General features: G+C 36.0%; 1 protein-coding gene across 1 annotated transcript; it reads right to left on the minus strand.

The window, feature by feature from the left end:
* Nucleotides 1-1,200: 1,200 nt before the first annotated feature.
* LOC126503896 (60S ribosomal protein L26-like) lies at nucleotides 1,201-1,670 on the minus strand. Its single transcript, XM_050145871.1, has one exon. The coding sequence runs from the start codon at nucleotides 1,657-1,659 to the stop codon at nucleotides 1,222-1,224; it is 438 nt and encodes a 145-aa protein (XP_050001828.1). The 5' UTR covers nucleotides 1,660-1,670; the 3' UTR covers nucleotides 1,201-1,221.
* Nucleotides 1,671-19,804: the final 18,134 nt, after the last annotated feature.

The raw sequence follows: 19,804 nt of genomic DNA on the forward strand, positions 1-19,804 counted from the left end.
GCTGACTAATAGTCATACTGGTGGGTGACCAGGGTGTAGAGATGGGCTTTTCTTTCTTTCTGTTTTTCTTTGTATGGAATACACAAAAATAAAATAGGAAAAAGAAAAATTCTACAAGTTGTTTAAAACATAAACTATCATTTGCATTAGCATATTTGCTTATATTATTCAAAAATCATAAATATGATTTTCCAAATGCTTAAAAATAAGTCATTAGGGTAAAGGACTTTGTGGACATAAGCTATCTACATTCCTTGTTTATATGATTAATATTCAGAGCAAACATATTGTTAAAGGCAAAGATAAACACATCTTGTAGATAAGAACTACCCCTAATTCTGAAGAAGTCAGTTAAGGAGGTGTTTACCTGTCCTAAACAGCACTATACAAATCATTAATGCACATTCCATTTAATCCATGGAGATGTTTTATGATGCAATCAAGAGTATTCACATGGACCACATGCCCCTGTCTGTTTGTGTGGCTCTGTTTATTTATTCACTGATTTATGAAGTACAATGTGTTGCAAAGGCTTTCTTGGTAATTATAGAGAATTACTAAGGTTCTCTGCCTAGTAGTTCTCATTATCCTGTAACAAGAGATTCTAGAGAATTCAATTATGTAAACTAAAGATTAAGAATCGTGTCCAAGTATGAAAAAAAGCCCATTAAGCAATCTAAATTTAAATTAATTCAGAAAAATAATCTCAGCCAAGATTTGATTGATTATATAGAATAGTGATTAGTAATCTTTTAATGAAAATTATTGATTCTCTCCCCAGAAAATTTGGGCTGTGTAGGAAACTCAGTTTTTGAGCCATAAATTATTCTACCATTGTATTAATTTCTACCTATGCCCAAGTTTAGATTGGAGTTGATGAAGGCTTAGGCTCAGAAGCTGTTACTCCTCTTTTTACTGGAATCCTCCATAATTTGACATGAGAAAAATAAGGATCCTAAAAAGATTCCCAGTGTCTCTTAGCCATCCTAAACCTACCATGTTCTCCTTAGACGACTGAAGCTCTTCAAGGACTTCCAGCTTCCCTGTCTCTCTTCTCAGTGCATTTTTGAATATGGAGCAGTAGTCTCTATACCACCTTTCGTCTCAAATGTCACTTCTAGGTTCTCTACAATTTTGTAAGTCCCACTGTGTATTTAACATCCCTGACCATTTTTTTTTTTTTACTCAAGCAGTCTTTAATGGAAACTGTATGAGACGCCCCTACTCCTGCATCTTCTCAATCGTTTCTTCCTTATATTTGCCCTTCTCCTTTCCTACTTGTCGAGACTTGGCTTTCCTTTCCAGGATCTTCTTTCGGTCTTTGTCCAGCTTTAGCCTGGTGATCACCACCTTGCTGGGGTGGATGCCCACTTGGACAGTTGTGCCATTAGCCTTTTCTCGCTGCACCCATTCAATGTAAATGACGTATTTCTTCCTGTACACTTGGACCACTTTGCCAATCTGCTGGCCTTTGTAGTGTCCCCGGACAACCTGAACTTCGTCATCCTTTCGAATGGGCATAGAGCGAACATTGTACTTCTGTCTCAGCTCTTTGGAAAGGGGGGAAGACATGATCTTCCTCCGAATGTGAGAAGGTGCATTGAAATGCCGTTTGCAGTTCTTGCTCCGGTCAGAAGTCACAAACGGATTGAACTTCATTTTGGCGGCTGCGATCCCCCCTGACCATTTTTTAAATTTTTTTTTAGTCTTCTTCTTCGTCTTCGTATTATTATTATTTTACTGATTTCATTGAGCTATATATTTTTCTCTGCTCCCCTCCCCTTTTCTTCCCTCTCCTTCAATCCTCTCCCATGGTCCCCATGCTCTCAATTTATTCGGGATATCTTGTCTTTTTCTACTTCCCATGTAGATTAGATCCATGTATGTCTCTCTTAGGGTCCTCATTGTTGTCTAGGTTCTCTGGGATTGTGATTTGTAGGCTGGTTTTCTTTGCTTTATCTCTAAAAAACACTTATGGGTGAATAGGTATGATATTTGTCTTTCTGGGTCTGAGTTACCTCACTCAATATAATGTTTTCTAGATCCATCCATTTGCATGCAAATTTCAAGCTACCTGACCATTTTCTTTTTGTTTTTGCTGTAAATGAAGCCAAACTACTCAAAGACATTTCTTTGCTGCAATCTTAAAAAAAAAAGACTAACTTTTCATACCTCATTTACACAAAAATTGGAAGGTGAAATATCCTTCATGTTTTCCATTATTGTCTCAAATTATTCCCCCTTCACTCGTGCAGCTCTGGACCTCAGGCTTTCATTGAACTGTTGGTCCAATTGAGATGCTCTCCTGTCCTGAGAATTCAGTTACGTTTCTTTCAGAGCCGACATTCAGATTCAGCATCTTTCTTTTCATGCCCGCTTCTATCACTATTTCTAGTGGGACCAACATCTTAATGTCTACACCACCCTGACCTCAGAGAATATTCCTACATAGTCTTGGTTGCTAGTCTTAGAGCTTGTGAGCCTCATCGCTTCACAATCTTGGGGATCCCATTTTTGAGTCCCAATTTGTATGGCCTGAACTCACATACTCTATTAGTTACCTTATCCACTGCTGCAGTTCTCCACCTTGATCTTCCACCCATTTCTGATGCAGTCATCTTCAATCTTCACCTTCCTCTTTTTCAACCTTAGATACTATGATCAGTTACTGCTACCACATTCTTGATGCTCTCATCCCAAAAAAATTCCTGGTTAAATCTGAATATCTCTTATATTTATATGAGGGTAGGGAATTACTTTAAATATATGAATATAAATCTAAGGCTATGTTTCTCAAATAAGCTTGCTTTCCAACACTATCAAATAATAATTTTATAGCTCATCCTCTCTCCCAAACCCCTCTTTACTTCCATCCCAGTTCTCTCTTGATTTGTAACCTTGAGTCATCTTTCTTGGAAGAGAGGCATCACTAGGTACAGTCATTTCCATAAATTAATTTTTCCATGCCAATACATGGCTCGCCATCTCTCTTTCTGTTATAATAAATATCTCTTCTTGTCCTCAAAAGCTATTCTTCCCTCAGCTTAGGTTCCCAACCCATCAGCTGTGAGCTATAAAGATACCTCCTAATGTATTTTAAGACGTTTAAGAACACTAGGAGGTTCATGATTTTTAAGTGCCTAAGGAGGCACTATTTTGCGTAAACTTGAATCTATAGTTCCCTAATGTATCAAATACTAATACTATTCGTATCTACCCCTGGACCTACTCCATGTGCACCAAGCATGTGGTGAGTCTGGACTCCTGGTGGTAATTTACTAATTTTCTTTCCAAAGGTTAGATGTTCATTTTGTATAGTAATCAACAAGCAAATTCACTGTCTCTTATGACCTGAGGGCCAAGGTATCAATATTCTCTTCTGCTCCACACAATCATGCACAACCTCCATGCTTTTGGTTTCCAATGAGTGAATACATGTAGCAAGCAAAAGTAAAGGAACAGCTAATAAGTAGAAGATAGATAGAAGCAGCAGATAGTAAAACATCACCAAGTCAGATACTTTCAAGAACCATCAGAGGTAACTGGAATAGCCTGACTGGGAGAGTAAGCAAAAGTAATATCATGAATGCAGTCATTGACAACTCTCAGCATGAAGAAGCCACCATGCTGGGGTTCCAGACTGAGATATTTCCAGGCAGAGCAGCATTCTCTTTAGGGTAACCCTGTGACTTCTCATTCTCCTATCACAGATTTCTATTCCATGGGATAAACAGTACTAACCTTTGATGGCTATAGTTTACCTTCTAGCTGTTCTCTGGTCAAGGATTTAACATAGAAGTAGGGACCAGTGTTCCTTGGGGAAGAATTTCAGATGACATTTGAACTAAACTTGCTTAAGGAGTCTGAGATAAGGGGTTTCCTGTGTTCAGAGCTGGTTTTCAACAAGCACAAAGAGCACATGACATTTATCAATATAATTTGTACTCTACCACCTTTGAAGGAACATAGATTGACCCCAACAATACTCTGTTCTGTATTCAAGTTGATATTATCTGGAGATCTGCATTTCCTCAAAATTCCTATTTTTATACCTAATCATCAAGGTGATAGTATTAAAAGGAAGTATTTATATTTTAAGGATGAGACCTCCTCATGAGGGGTCAGTATGAGGTCATAAATGAGGACTTAGTAGCCTCAAGAACTATGAGAGAAAATCATGGTTTACAAGCCAATTAGTTTATGATATGTTGTTATACTTGTCTATATAGATAAAGAAATAGATATAATATATTACTGCAGTTTCTAATTTTTCCAGTATGTATTAGAATCAAAAGTTTAAGAGCCAATGAAGATATTAAAGATAATTTTACAGGCTCAGAAAGCAGAAAGACTAGGTCAAAGTTACAGGTTAAATACTTGTTATTACAGTATTAGCCTCATGATCTCTAAGACAGATGTTTCTATTTGTGATTATGAGGTTCTTGCTAAGCAGAGCAGATATGACCTCTGCTCTTTGCCTGCTATTCCACAGGAGTGTGTCTTATTTTGGAACTGTAATCCTCTGTCATCTGGTAGTTGTGTTGCATAAATGTCATGCTATGCACCACATAATTTTATGTAATCTTTGAAAACTTAAAAATACACATTTATATGGATGGCAAATGAAACTTCACAAAAAGCATCAAATGATTAACAGATTTTATATCTCTAATGAGTATTATTTTCATTTTCTAAAGCAAGAAAGGGGTCAAAAACGCTAGTTTAAAATGAGAACTCCAAGAGGATGCTAAATACAGGATTATGAAAACTCAGTAGTGTTGTCCTCTAGTCATGGCCACAGGGAGCGAGGTGGCATCTGCAAGATGCTTCTTTTTGAATGATGCAGTTTCAGTCCACTGAATTAGACACCTCACTAATGAACTAATGACTGTTTAATGGTATCAAAGAATAATAAGACTTTGTTTAGTTTATGCTTCTGATACTTTCATTGATACTTTTAAGTGATTTGCATATTATAAAATTTACTAGTTCTGAGTGTACAATTCTATGGCAATTTTTGGGGGAGGTTGTTGCTGTTGTTTGTTTGTTTTGGAGACAAAATCTCTGTGTTCAGGCTGGCATCAGACTCACAGCGACCCTTTCATTTTAGTTTCCTGTGTGCTAAGATTATGTGTATACACCACTACCCCTTGCTTCTGATGAGGGTTGATGAATGTATCCAACCATGTACTTAGAGATAGGGACATTCAACAGTATTGCCCATAGTATTTCTGTTGATGATACTAAGGCTTTGTCTAACTTGGTAGCCATTGATCACATTGCCTACTGAGTGCTTGAAATGTGACTTCTGGATTAAGAAACTAAATAAGTGACTTCATTTAATTTTAAACTTACAAACTTTAGCATTTAAAATGTAATTTGAATAGTATGAGGAGTTGCTTCCGTACATTTTCTTCACCCCAACAAGTGACTTACCATCATTCTTGCAATGCTACTCTGGCCCCTCTACTGGCGCCAACCTGCTTTCCAGTCCTCGGCAAAGAGGAATGGTCAGTGGATTCAGGCTGACTCCCATTAAAAAACTAGAAGATAATGTGTATCTATTCCCATAACTGTACATTTAACTTTGATGTATTTTAATTTATCTATTTTCATGCTTTTTATCCTTCCTTACGACGTCTTACCTACATAAAAGTTGTAGTTTTAGCTCCTGAATTTAGCCCTATTAGAATAGAATATTTGTATATGGACATCAAATACCTTTAACAGTTATTTTTAAAAAGACAATTTTTCCTTAATTGAAATAAACTATCAAACTTGTCCCAAATACTTTCACTTTGTACACAGTAGTTTGAGACTCTGGTTTGTCTGTCTGTCTTCACACCAACTAAGCTGTCTTCTTTTGAAAATAGTTGCTATAAGTCATCTAAGTTGCTCTTGATTTTTTTTTTTTACTAGATACAGATATTTTCAGTTGTATTTTGGAATTACCTTGTCAATTTCTATTAAAGAAAAATCCCACTGGGAAATTTAATTGAACTTTAAACTCCATAAATCATTTTAATCTTAGTGGGCATTTTAATTATGTTGCATTGTACAATCCATGAATATTGCTACTAATTTAGATTATATAAAGCTTTCTCAGTGATGTTTTGTCATTTTGCCCAGTCTTGGTTGCTCTTCTGGATACTGGACAAATAAAAAATATTTACCCCCTTTTTAGGTTACAGTCTACACTCTCTTCCTTCATTTATTTTATAATATTTCATTTTTTTTCAGAGTCTGAGATGGAATCCAGTAGATTTTTATATGCTAGGCATACATTTTACTGCTGAACAATGACCACTGCAATTCCAGCACCCAAAACTTAATTAAAATAGTATTTAAATGTAATATTTAAAATTACTTGACAACGTATTGCAAATATGTCTTTGAAATTTGTAAGACTATGAACTCTTCATGATTCGTAAAGGAAAATTTCATGCAAGTGAATGCTAATCATGAGTCTAAAAGAGAAGTTAGAAATCTGCTCTGGTCAATAGTGTACCAGCATTTTCCGGTTTTATTATCTTTATAACATATGCACTGTGGTGATGCCTTACTTTTCAACTGCTACATTCTAAAAATTAGGAATAAAAGACATTACTAACCCTAGTTTCTAGCAAGGGTCTCATATTTGCATAGCACATAGGTAAGTATTCAAAACCACAGTAGTTCTGTTAAAATACTATGATTCTGTCTGCCAAAATTTGCTAAGACAAATTAAGACTCATGAATTCAGCACATCTGAAGGATACAAGAGTTAATTTACAAAATATCCTTTATCACAGAGCAAAAAAAAAATGCTCAACATTGATCTTTATTTTTTTAGATGTAAGACCTAAAACTTGTGATTTATTAAATAAGTCATAACTCTGGAATGAGCAAAAATATTTTGTATAAAAACTCAAAGAAAAAAAAGCAAGACTAAATGAGATTTCACCAATTTAAGAAGCTTCTCCACAACAAGAGTGTGAGAAGACACCATGCAAAAATGAGAGAAATTGTTTGCAAATGACACCTCTGATAAGGGACTATTAAGGAACTCAGTGGCAAGCAAGATCTAATTTTAAAATAAGATAAGACCTAAAATGGTTTTCAAAGGAAGACACACAAATAGTTGTAATAAAATGTTTGAATCACCAATTATCAGAGAAATGTAAATTAAAGCCACAACAAGATAACATACCCCTGGAATTAGAGAAACAACAGAACATAACAAGTATTGAAGGAGAGGTGTCCTTGCACACTGTTGGGGGCAATGTAAATTAGAATCCACATTCGGAAAACAGAATGAAAATTCTATAAACATTGAAAACATGGCCTAGTAATCAACTGGTGGGTTATTCACTCAAAAAAAAAAAAAAAGTGAAATCATTACATTGAAGAGACACTTTAACACTCATAGGCATTTCAGCACAACTCAAAATGGCAAAACTGGAAACAACTCAAGTGTGCATCAAGGTTAAATGAAAAAAAAAACGATGCTAATACCAAATTTCTACAATGCATACAAAGGGTGAAATGCTGTCTTTTAATAAACATTTATGGATGAATCCAACAACATATAGGCACTTGAAGCCATTATTTTAAGGAAAATATAAAATAAAACACAAGAATTACATGATTTTATTTGCAAGTGGGATCTAAACGTGTTAATTGCATATCAATCTAGAGTAGATGTTGCTGGGGCAGTGATTTATTGGCTGAACTGCTGGCTGTGCAAGCATGAGAACTAAAGTTTGGATCCCAGGACTTTTGCAAAGTCCACACCTGCAATCACAGCTTTCTTCTCTTGAAATGGGACACAAAGACAGGAGAATTTCTAGAAGCTGAAATCAACTATCCTGGCCTACACAGCAGAGTAAACAGGGAGATCATGTCTCAAACAGGATGGAAGGTGAGGATCACAGTCAAGGTTGGCCTATAGCCTCTACATATGTATTGTAGAATGTATGTGTCTTCACTTACACCCATGAACATGTGTACACACACATTCACACACACAATACACTCAGATAAAGATAAACAACAGATGTTGAGAGCACAGTGGTAGTTACAGAAGCTAAGGAGTATAAAAGTAAAATGGAAAAATAAGTTGATCAACAAGTACTAAATAAAAATTAGAGAACATGAATTCCGGTGTCTTTTTGCCCAGAATATAACAGTAATAAACTGCATACTTCAAAAAACTGGAAGAAAAGATTTTGAATGTATTCTCTGCAAAATTATGTGTTTGAGGAGTTATATTTAAGTGTCATACAATGTATACATGTATTAAAATGTCAGATGACACCCACTAATGTGTACAATTTGATGTAGCAATTAAAATTTTTAAATGTTTTCCATTTATTTGTAATGAACAATCCCTAATTAAATGAAGCAAGTCCATGTAAATGAACATAAGGAACAATGAAATACTAAAGAATAAAGCTAATGACAGAACTGCAAAGTTTATTATCTGAAAAGAATTAAATATCATTGGAGGGAATTCAAAATTTAAATGGGAGAAAGGAATGTCCCATGTTCATAATAATTTTTTCTGATGGCATTGTTGTCTAAGTTGATCATCAGACTAAGTACTTAGAATTCCAGGTGACTTTTTGACATAATTTTACAGGTGATTTTAAAATTCACGTGGAACTACAAGGGATCCAAAGAACTAAAATGATCATGAAAAAGAACATTCTTGATGACTTTCAAACTACAAAATAACAACAATTAAGATAACACAATACTGACACAAGTATGGCTACCTAGATTGTACAGAAAAAATAATAAAACAATTGAGAAGATTACTCATAGAAAATTAATGAGTGGAGCAGAGAGAGTAGGATAGAAGAAAGTGGAATGAGTATGCCACACATAAAAGTGAATTTGAACTGGCCAAAATTGTAAGTGCAAGAAGTAAAGTCATAAAGCTCTTGGAAGAAAATGGGATAAATTTTCATGACCTTGGAATATGTTGTAGCTCTTTAATTATAACACAAAAGCATGAGAAAAACACAAAAAGTAGACATCCCGGGCTTCACTATAATTAAACAAAGGCCTGAAAGCACAGCATTAAGAAAGTGAAAGGACTGCTTCAAATGGAGGAAAATATTTACAAACCCTATGTCTAAGACATATTCATAATATAAATGAAGTCTTATTTAATAACAGAAGGCTATGAATCCAATATAAAACGAACAAAAGGCCTATGAAGATGTTTTTCTAAGGAAGACAGAGTCATTTATACAGCACAATAGGAAATGACAAATCAAAACCAGGAAACACTGTATAATAACTGCTCAGATGGCTCCACTAAAACACATAATTACAGGTTCTTGAAAACTATGATGTTGTAGTGTTGGCAGAGGCTGCTCATTTGTTCTCCAGCCACTCAGATCTGAAATAAACACACAGAAACTGCATTATTCAAAACACTGCTTGTCATATTAGCTTATGAATTTTTATATCTAGCTCTTAGATCTCAAGTTAATTAATTTATATTATTTTATATTTTACCACGAGGCTAATGGTTTACCAATAAAGTTCCAGGGCGTGCCTATCTCCTCCGGTGGCTGCATGGCTTCTGTTTGACTCCTTTTTTTCTCCCAGCGTTCAGTTTAGTTTTTCCCACCTAGCTCTATTCTATCAAGCCACTGGCCAAAACAGCTTTATTCATTAACCAATAAAAGCAACATATATACAGAAGGACTTCCCACACCATTTTCCCTTTTCTGTCTAAATGAAAAGGAAAGTTTTAACTTTAACATAGTAAAATTACATATCATAAAACAGGTATCAAGCAAGAATTACATTTACAATATTTATATCTACTTTATCTTCTATCCTAACTAAGGAAAACTATAACTGTCTATTCTTCAACTCCATCAAATACCCCAGAAGGATATGTTATTACCTAAGTTAACAGGAAGTACATTGTAAGCAATTTCCAAAACTCTAGAATTGACAGAGACATCTCACTGCCTGAGCAGTCACCCAAAGTTCTTCCGGAATTTTTGGGCACCCATTTTCAGCCTATAGTATCCAGCAGACTTTTCCATGAAGCAAGAAATTTCAAAGACAGTTCTCCCTATATTGGCAGTTTGTTAGTCACTTTCTTCTGTGTCCTACAGAATGTCTGGCAGACACTTTCATGAAGCAGGAACCTCAAAGGACCATCTCACCTCTATGAAAATTCAGAAGTCATTTTTCTCTGGGTCCTGCATGCTTAGTTCATATAGCATAACATCAAGCAGTCCAGGCAAGAGCAGTTTCTTGCCCAAATGGCTAAACAACTCCATAAGTAGCCTCTTCAATGCCCATAATCCTCTTGAAGTAGATCATTGCTGCCAGGAGCAGATGTGTCTCATTGTTGAGAAAAGTCTTAAGTTTTTAAAACATTTTAAATGCCATATACCTTAGGTCTGTGAAAGGTTTGATGATTATCTGTCTAGGTGAAATATATCTCTATATATGTAGAAAACCTAAATAACATGACTACAAGCTTGCCTATCATAGATGACTATCTATTAACCAGAATTTCTTAATTATACATTACATTTTTAAATGAGCTGCACAAACACAATTCCCTAATCAAGAGCAGAAATATAACAAGACTTACCTTAAATTTGTATCAATAAACCAAGATCCACACCAATGCAAAGTATTCATCACTATATTATATCCCTCTTTAAATGTAAACAAACATTTACAAACAATCATCTAGAGAATTTGGAAGTAGTTCTCTCCAAACTGCTTCTTGCTTTTTATTGCATAAAGTATTTTATTTTGGGGGGTTCACGGAGACATTTTAGGGGGTCTTGGTTCATCGAACCACATTAGTCTGGAAGAAATCCACACATTCTCATCCTCTGTTGAAACAAAAGTAGAACTTTTCCAAAGCAATTTATCCTTAGAACCAAATTTTAAAGTCAAGATACCTTTAAAGTACTTATGTTAGTTTAGTGTAGCAGTCCATACAATAAAATGTCCCTCTGTACTTAGCTCATTCACAGTCAAAAATTTCAAAGAAAACACAATTATATACATAATCCAGACTCTCTGTGTATATTCCATCTTTATGTGGCTTATTTTTCTTATCTATTAATTTTCCTACAAGTTTAATGTTTTATTATCTTTACTCCTTTAATCTATGACTGTCTTGCTTTTTTATATTAAAACTGTCTGTATACTTTTTTCTCTCTCCCAGGCCTATGTACATTTATCCAACACTGTGACCCAATTAGAGGTCTTTTCCATCTGGATTTGTTTTTACTGTGTGTGTATCTGTAATTATATTCTGACCAGAAGCACCTTTTTTTTTTAAATGCTAAGCAGCATGACAAGGACCAACTCTTCATTCCTGCCTGCTTGCTCCGCCAAGTCCAACATGGCAGAGGCATGTTTGCTGCCTCTGAGAATCATTCTTTCTGTCTCATATTCAGGGCCACAGGGGGTCTGTATCACCATTAAGCAAGTTGTAACACTCTGCTCACAAACTCCATTTAAATGCTCCATAGCCAGACCTCCTGAAAGAGTCAGCATTTTTTGCACAACCATCACAAACAAAGAAGCTTTTTTAAAGGAGCTGTGCAGTTTTTGCTGCTACTGCTGAGTCAGGAAGCCTTTTCTTTGATGGTTTCATCTCTCCTTGCTGCCAACAAACAGAGCCTATTTGAAAATATGTGGTTACCAAGAAGTTGTGCCTGGCTACCACTTTTGTGGGTCTAGAAGCCATCTTTTTTTTTCCTTAGGCTTTTTTAGGCCTTATGTGGATCCATGCCCCAGATGGTAGGTACCATTCTGTTGGCCGAGGCAGCTTGTTTGTTCCTCAGCTGCTCAGACCTGAAATAAACACACAAAACTATATTATTTGAAACACTTCTCAGCATATTAGTTTATGCATATTTATAGCTAGCTCTTCTTAAATTAACCAATTTCTATTATTTTATATTTTACCATAAGGCTTGTGATTTACTAGTAAAAATCTGGGGTATGCCTGTCTCCTCTGGGGGCTACATGGCATGCTTTGACTCTGTCTTCTTTCTCCAAGCATTCAGTTTAGTTTTCCCACCTAGCTCTATTCTGCAAAGCCAATGGCTGAAACAGCTTTATTCATTAATCAATAAAAGCAACACATGTACAGAAGGACTTCCCACACCACTATAGGGAATAAGAATCACTTGATAAACAGTGTTGCAGATACTTGTGTGATGTTATTTTGTGCCAAAAGATAAAAATGATGCATGCCCACAAATATTAAAAATCGTGTTCTTGAATATTTATAGTAAAATAGTCAAAAGCTGAAAATACTCAAGTGTCCATTAAGGTACCAAAAGGTAAATACAATGTGATATATCTGCCAAATGAGATATTTGTGGGCTGTATAAAGAATTGAGTTCTACAATGGGCCTGAATTTTAAAATCACCAAGCTAAATATGTCTGATTGATGGAGGTGGGTCTTGTATCTTATCTGTTGCTTTCATTGGTTAATAATAAAGAAACTGCCTCGGCCCTCATAGGACAGAAAATTAGGTAGGTGGAGTAAACAGAAGAGAATGCTGGGAAAAAGAAGCTTAGTCAAGGAGTCGCCATGATTCTCCCGCTCCAGACAGACGCAGGTTAAGATCCTCCCTGGTAAGCCAGCTCGTGGGCTACACAGAATAATAGAAATGGGTTAGAACAATATGTAAGAGCTAACCAATAAGAAACTGGAACTAGCCGGGCCAGGCAGTGTTTGAAAGAATACAGTTTCTGTGTAATTATTTCGGGCATAAGCTAGCCATGCGGGCGGCCGGGTGCCGGGGACGCAGCCCTGCCGCTCCTATTTCAACATCTGATTGACAGAATACAGGAACAAAAGGTTATGTACTTTATCTGTTCCTGTTATATGTTATTGGTTCCTGTAAAATGTACACAAAAAGGAAACTTAAAAGACATACATGGGATATGTAGTTCACTGGGTGTTCAGATATAGGACAGAATATAATGGGAAGGGATGTAGGGTAGATGACTTTAGCTTATAGCACAGGTTTTCCCTTGTAGATACCAAACACCTTCAGGCTCTGGAATGGAGACATAACTCAAAGCAGGAAAGGGTGCTCTTCTATCATGTGAAAGACTCAAGGTTCTATGTAGTATGAAAGAGCAAACAAATAACCTGCTTTAAATATTCATGTTTTAAAAATTTACCCTGTAATAGTTTTGCTTGTCTGTGAATATGTTACAAAACTGTTAGATTGCTCACTTTCCTTATGAGAATTGTATGGCATGTGAACTGTATGCCATTAAAACTAATAATAAAGGTTCCATTTAATTAAATAACTTGAAAGCTATTTAATGCTATAATCCCATTTATTTAAAGTCTGAAAATACATAAGATAAAATTGTAATGTTTTGGGAAACATATATAGCGCATGTCAAGATAATACGATCAGGAAAATATATATTTCAAGACAATGAGTGAGCTTAAACAAGGACAAAAATATGAGGCTAAGACTGGGCAGGGTCTTCAAATGCATCAATAATATTACATTCTATTAGAAAAGAAAAATCAAAATAACATGACATATTTTTCAAGGAATTTATTAAATCATTCTTACTGACTTTAGTAAGGCAATTGGCATGAGGCAATTGTCCTAATTGCCAAACCTGTATCGTCAAGTTTATAGTAATAGAAATGCAGTCTATGGGATTTCTCTACTTTGTATGTTTTGAAAAGAAAGGATCCGGGTCTCTGTTTAAGGATGCCTTGCTGTGTTTTACTGCTGAGTATTTCCTGAGCTCTGTTTTTACTCTGCTCAGTCTCTATCCTTTCATACTACATTTTTTTCCGTTTATTAATTTATTAAAGATTTCTGTCTCTTCCCCGCCACCGCCTCCCATTTTCCTCCCCCTCCCCCAATCAAATCCCCCTCCCTCATCAGCCCAAAGAGCAATCAGGGTTCCCTGCCTTGTGGGAAGTCCAAGGACCACCCACCTCCATCCTCACATTTTAAAAATAAAAATTAGATGTAACATAATTAAATGAGCTTATAATTTATATATATATATATATATATATTTGAGGAATTTAAAAGACACCACTGTAGATTCTAACATGGTTCATCCTGAAGATGACCTGGGCTATGGACTCTGATATTGGTAGTTGTGAACCTTAGATCACCATGAGTGATCAACACATAAACAATCCTGACCCACCAGCTTTATGACCAAGTATTTAGTTAGCTAGATTTCTTGGTCTCTTGCTATTAGGAATTATAGTATTTTTCCAGTGTCTTTAACTACCTTTGTAAACCAAGTGTTAAAAGTCTGCACTGGATCACTTAGTGGCTTAGTTCACAAACTTCACTGCCAGGATCTTTATGACCTTTTCTGCCTCTACCCTGGATGTTTGCATCTTCACGTGCTTCTCTCTCCAACCTGTTTGTCATGGTTCTAAGGCTCATACCACAGAGTGCTATAGCCCAATATCTCAATATTTATGTTTCTTATTATATTTATTAAATTGCCTTAAGTGTCTTTACAACATATTTTTACAATTTGTGTCAAAAGAAGGCAATGACTTTTGTTTATTTTTACTGTCTTTACTTCCTATTTTAAATACTAAAGACAAATCTTTGCAAAATGCGAAAGAAGGCAATCTTTGCATTTGATGTGGGTTGTGTAATGCATTATTTTACAGTGTCATTAATGTGTTTTGGAGAGTGCTTTCATAAATGTTAGTTTACATTTTTTCATTATTGAGTCCTTGCTACTTTTGGTGACAAGGCATATACTGTCCTTGTTAATCTGGAAATGGAGACGCATTAGTCTTCTGATGTCCCTGCTTCTTGTCTAGCAGCAACCTCCCCCAAAAGACTAATCGGAGTGCAACTTTTGCTGTCAGCTACAAAAACTGAAAAGAATTTATTTGCTAATTTTCAAAGAAATAATCTCTGGTTGAATCAAACAAACAGAAAAATACCCAAGTCTAATAGGATCTAGAACAGTGGTTCTCAACACCTTTGATATAGTGAATATCAGATATTTACATTATGATTAATAATAGTAGCAAACTTACATTTTGAAGCTATCAGTGAACTAATTTTTTGGCTGGGGTCACAGCATTAGGAAGGTTGAGGGCCGCTGATTTAGAAAGATGAGGAGCCTGATTTCCAGTTTCTGTGGTAATTCTTTGTCCAATGTAAGGAAATTGGTTTCAATTGTGACTCGCTTCTCTCTGTCCTAGCTTGTCCAAGGAACCTTTAGTCCTCAGGGTCCTATACTTGGAATTATGGGAGCTGGAACATTTTTAAGGATGTGTGTCTTACACAAGAGAAACTTCTCTCCCACAGAACCTGGTGTTTCCCTCGCATAGAGTTTGAAATCTTCCCATCCTCTCTACATCACTGAAGAAGTCAGATGGCCTATCCCTGCCATCTCACCTCTTCTGGCTCCTCTGTCTTCATCTTCACCTGAGAAGGACTTCATGGACCCTGTCTGCAAAGTTGTTTTCTCCTTCCTACCTCAACAGAATCTAATATTTCTAAGAGATATATGTGAAGACCACTTATTTTCCTTAATCCTGTGCATCTTCTCATGCAAACCCCTCCCCATAAGAGCTCCCTATACAGAAACAGGGAAAGGGCACAGAAAAGTCACTTTTGCACAGGTAACATTACAATATGATTTCTGGGAGTGAGGTTGGGATTTTAATAAATCACTGTTTTGTGTAAGATGCAGACAACATGACATAACAATCTAAGTTTTGCCTAAAACATTCTTCATTAGTCCTGCCTCCCTTGATCCATTGAAGACCACAATTCATTTGTTCACTTACTATTTCCAAAGGATCAGCTTGAAGGATCCAGCAGGAGATAATGTAAATTTGAGGTAATGAATGATGATGTGCAATGGACCATCAAGTAAGGAGCCTGTAAATACATATAACTCTAGGAAATTGTTTGCAGGCCTACAAATGGATGAGAGGCTATGGCTTAAGAGAGAAGGGTTTAGGACCATACTCCACAACAAGCTCATTCAACAAGACTACAGAGAAAGGCTGCAGATGTAGAGATGAAAGGATCTGTGAGGCCCCGGGTAGCAGGCAAAGTGAATTTAATGAGTGAAGGTGTGGACAGTGATTTTAAATAAAGCTACTTAATCATTACCCTTCTGGGAAGGGAACGCAGCTGTCTCTCATTAAGAGCTTAAGTACTGTTCATGCACTGAGATCATGGCTGATTACAGCTAAAACTTAAGAGGAGATGGGTTCTGAAGTAGCAGGATGGGATGATGTTTGGTGGAAAGGGAGAGAACATGGGCATGAGTGTGATATGTGTCTACCTTCAGACCTTCTCTAGCTCTCTCTTGCGCAATAAAAGCTGCATGTAAAGACCTTTCCCTGCTCTTGTTACTAGTTTATTTTATTTTTTAAACATTTTTTATGGTTTATTTAATGTGTATTGGTGTGAAGGTGTCAGATCCCTTGCAACTGGATCATCAGACAGTTGTGAGCTGCCATGTGGGTGCTGGGAATTGAACTCAGGTCCTTTGGAAGAGCAGTCAGTGCTCTTAACCACTGAGTCATCTCTCCAGCCCTCATTACTAGTTTAAAAGACACATTTGGGTGACCTCCATAGCAGAGCTCAGGCTCTCATTGTAGGTACTAAGGAAAGTCTAGGGCTAAAGCTGACTCTGGCTTCCCTACACCCAGAATAAACAATGTTTAGATTTCAATGTTTAGACGAAATATTTCTTGGCTTTTGAAATTAAAATTAATTTGTTTATATGCTAATTATTTTAAATAAATATTTTTACTAAAGAACAAATGTCTTTATACCGTTTTCCTGCTTCTCAACTTATTTCACAAACCCCACAAATTTAAACCATTTCCAACTCCAGAATTTTTACATGTCCCCCCAGTACCCTTAAAACTATGCTCATATAGTTAACTATATATATATATATATATATATATATATACATATATTTAAAAATACTGTATAGTTAACAATACTGTATTGTGCTCTTGAAAATAATAAGAGGGCAGATTTCTAAAATATTTTGCCCCAGAAAAATATCAAACTAAAAATAGAAACAATGTGTTCCTTCTTCTCTCCAAAATCATCTCCAAGCCAAGCCTCTAGATTGCTGCTGCCATAGACGAGAACCCACCCACTTCCATCACGACTATCCCTTCCTCTTTCTTCTTTAGTTTATAATTCTAAATAATTAATACAGGGATTGAACATCGTCCTTGACTCCAGAATCTGTAAGATGAGGGTGCCAATACCACCGATCTACCCTTCATTTTGTCCCCTCCATATGTCATCTACTAACAGCAACTTCTATGATTTTCTTTTTTCAAAATCACTATAATTTATATTTTTCTGTCTTCTTAGTTGCCTATTCCATAATTTTTAAATATAGTTTTCTTAATCAAGTGGTTTCTAAAGTAGTATGTTAGATAGGGTATAGCTCTTACTTTAATTTGGAGGGATATTTCATTTAGTTTTTATTTTGTCATTTTCATATTTGTATACAGTATTCTGTGACCACAGTCACCCTCCACTATGCTTTCCCATCTGTACTCATTCCTGCTCACCTTCTTTCCAACGATTTCCTGCTTGTACCATCATATTCCTCTGTCCTGCCTTTCTTCTTTCCCTTCCTTCCTCTCTCCCATCCTCTTCCCCCTTCCCTTCTTCCTTATTTTCCTCCTTTCTTCCTTCTTTTATTCCCTTTTCCTCCCTCCATCTCCCCTCCCCCCCCCCCCTCTCTCTCTCTCTCTCTCTCTCACACACACACACACACACACACACACACACACACGTGCTCATAGCTACTGCAGGTTCAGGCCTTAACAGCCCTGCCATATCTAGATGTTAGCAGTTCACAGCACTCTTCTGTACCCTTTGACTTGTACAATCTGTCCGCTAAAGAGAGGTGACACATACGTACATAGTCCACCAGGAGAAGATGACACTGATGTCTGGTTTAGGGTCGAGGACTCAAACGTCACTTATTCTCAATAGTTTGACCAGTTTTGTGTACCTGCTTTGGCTTTTGCCCCATGTCAAACAAGACTTCTCTCATTAGGACTGAGAGACAGTTTATCGGTATAAACATAAATGTTTATGCCTTAGTTAGAATTTCTATTGCTATGATAAAACACCATGATAAAAAGCAACTTGAGAAGAAAAGAATTTATTTTGTTTTTTTATTTTGTGTTTCATAATCCAGTTGAAATCAATATAATAACTGAAGGCAGGAACCTAGAGGCAAGAACTGAAACAGAGGCCATGGAGGAGTGCTGCTTACTGGCTGGTTCTCCATGCCTTCCTCAGCACGCTTTGTTATCTTACTGGGACTACAGACCAATCTGGTGGGTGCATTTCCTCAGTTGAAGTTATCTCTTTCTAAAGGGCAATTGACAAGTTGTCAAATTGACAACTGTATCAAATTGACATAAAAAATAGCTACCACTATTTAGAAGGCAGTTTAACTGAATGGTCCTTTGGAAAAATATCAAGTGGATCCCTTGGAGAGCCTTTGATCTTTCTAATAACAGGCTTAAATCATGTTGAGAGCATCAGACATGTATGCAAGGGTATTTTGATGGAATCATTTTGATGCAACTTTGCCAAATTTAAAAATTATCTATATTTTAAGCAACAACAAAATAAGACAGAATTGTGTACAGTAGACTTCCCTAGGCCTCATCAAATCCCTGAGCATGAAGAAAAGTGAAAAATGTGTAAGATTATTTATGACAAGTTTCACTTTATCTCAAAACAAATGCTCTACGATATATGCACGTCAGGCCACCGCAGAATGTCATGTACCTTCTATCATTCCTACATTTATTTTGTTAAGGTATATCTCCGGAGGAAAATATTAGAAAACTCCATCTTCTGAATTTGGGGCAGACTAGACAGCCAATCTAAATGAGAATAATAGCAAAGCCTTACAGTAGAATATGTCTAGCAATGTTAATAGCCCCGTGGGGAGATGTTGTGAAATTACAAAGAAAAATGCTTTAGAAAAATGAAATCTCTTCTGAAAATGCCAGTGCAAATCTATTGAATAAAATATAAACTTAAAATAGAATACCATAATCTCCAGTTCATCTCTTATCTCCAAAGAAACCTAAAAAATGTTATTATTCTCTTTTTAAACATGTTCTCCAAACAACAATTCAAATGACTTGCCTGAAGCCATAGTAGTGTGCTAAAGGGTTTCCACTATAATCTAGCCCACAAAGACTGAAGAATGTTGTAAATCAACTACCTGCTTCCATCTGGTACCACAGATTTTAAATTTAAAAAATCATTATATTTTAATGAATACAAAATTGTATGTTATGAAGAGGATTCATATAGTTTAATAGTCAATTTGATTGTTCTATTACATACAGACTTGTGTTAGGTACGAGTTTAACTTTTCTTCAGGAAGAAAGAAAATGGTCATTTTCTTGTGAGCACATCCTTATGCATATTGTGTTACCAAGGTGTTTTACAAAGGGTAACAGTGAAAAGAAATAAAATAAATTATAAGTTATTTTAAAGTATTCGATTTCAATGGATATTGACTTTAAAGTAACATTTGAAGCTATAAATATGCTCAAGACCTCTCACACGAAGCAACAATTGCTGCTTCTGCTTAATCTCAAACCAAAAAATCTCTGTCCAAACCTTGGGAGAGGGGATTAGGTGTGTTTTTAGTCAAATATGTGTACATGAGAGCATAATATGAAAAGTGCTATTTTTTGTCCCAGGTAAGAATTGATTAGCAGCCAGTCTCTGGGATGTCCTGGCTCCGACATTTAATACA

The sequence above is a fragment of the Alexandromys fortis genome, unplaced genomic scaffold (assembly GCF_014885135.2).
Source record: "Alexandromys fortis isolate MF-2015 unplaced genomic scaffold, M_Fortis_MF-2015_v1.1 scaffold_34, whole genome shotgun sequence".
Classification (NCBI taxonomy): domain Eukaryota; kingdom Metazoa; phylum Chordata; class Mammalia; order Rodentia; family Cricetidae; genus Alexandromys; species Alexandromys fortis.

Excerpts from the sequence above, each read along its gene's own strand:
- LOC126503896 (XM_050145871.1), bottom strand. The coding sequence starts at position 1,659 with ATGAAGTTCAATCCGTTTGTGACTTCTGACCGGAGCAAGAACTGCAAA.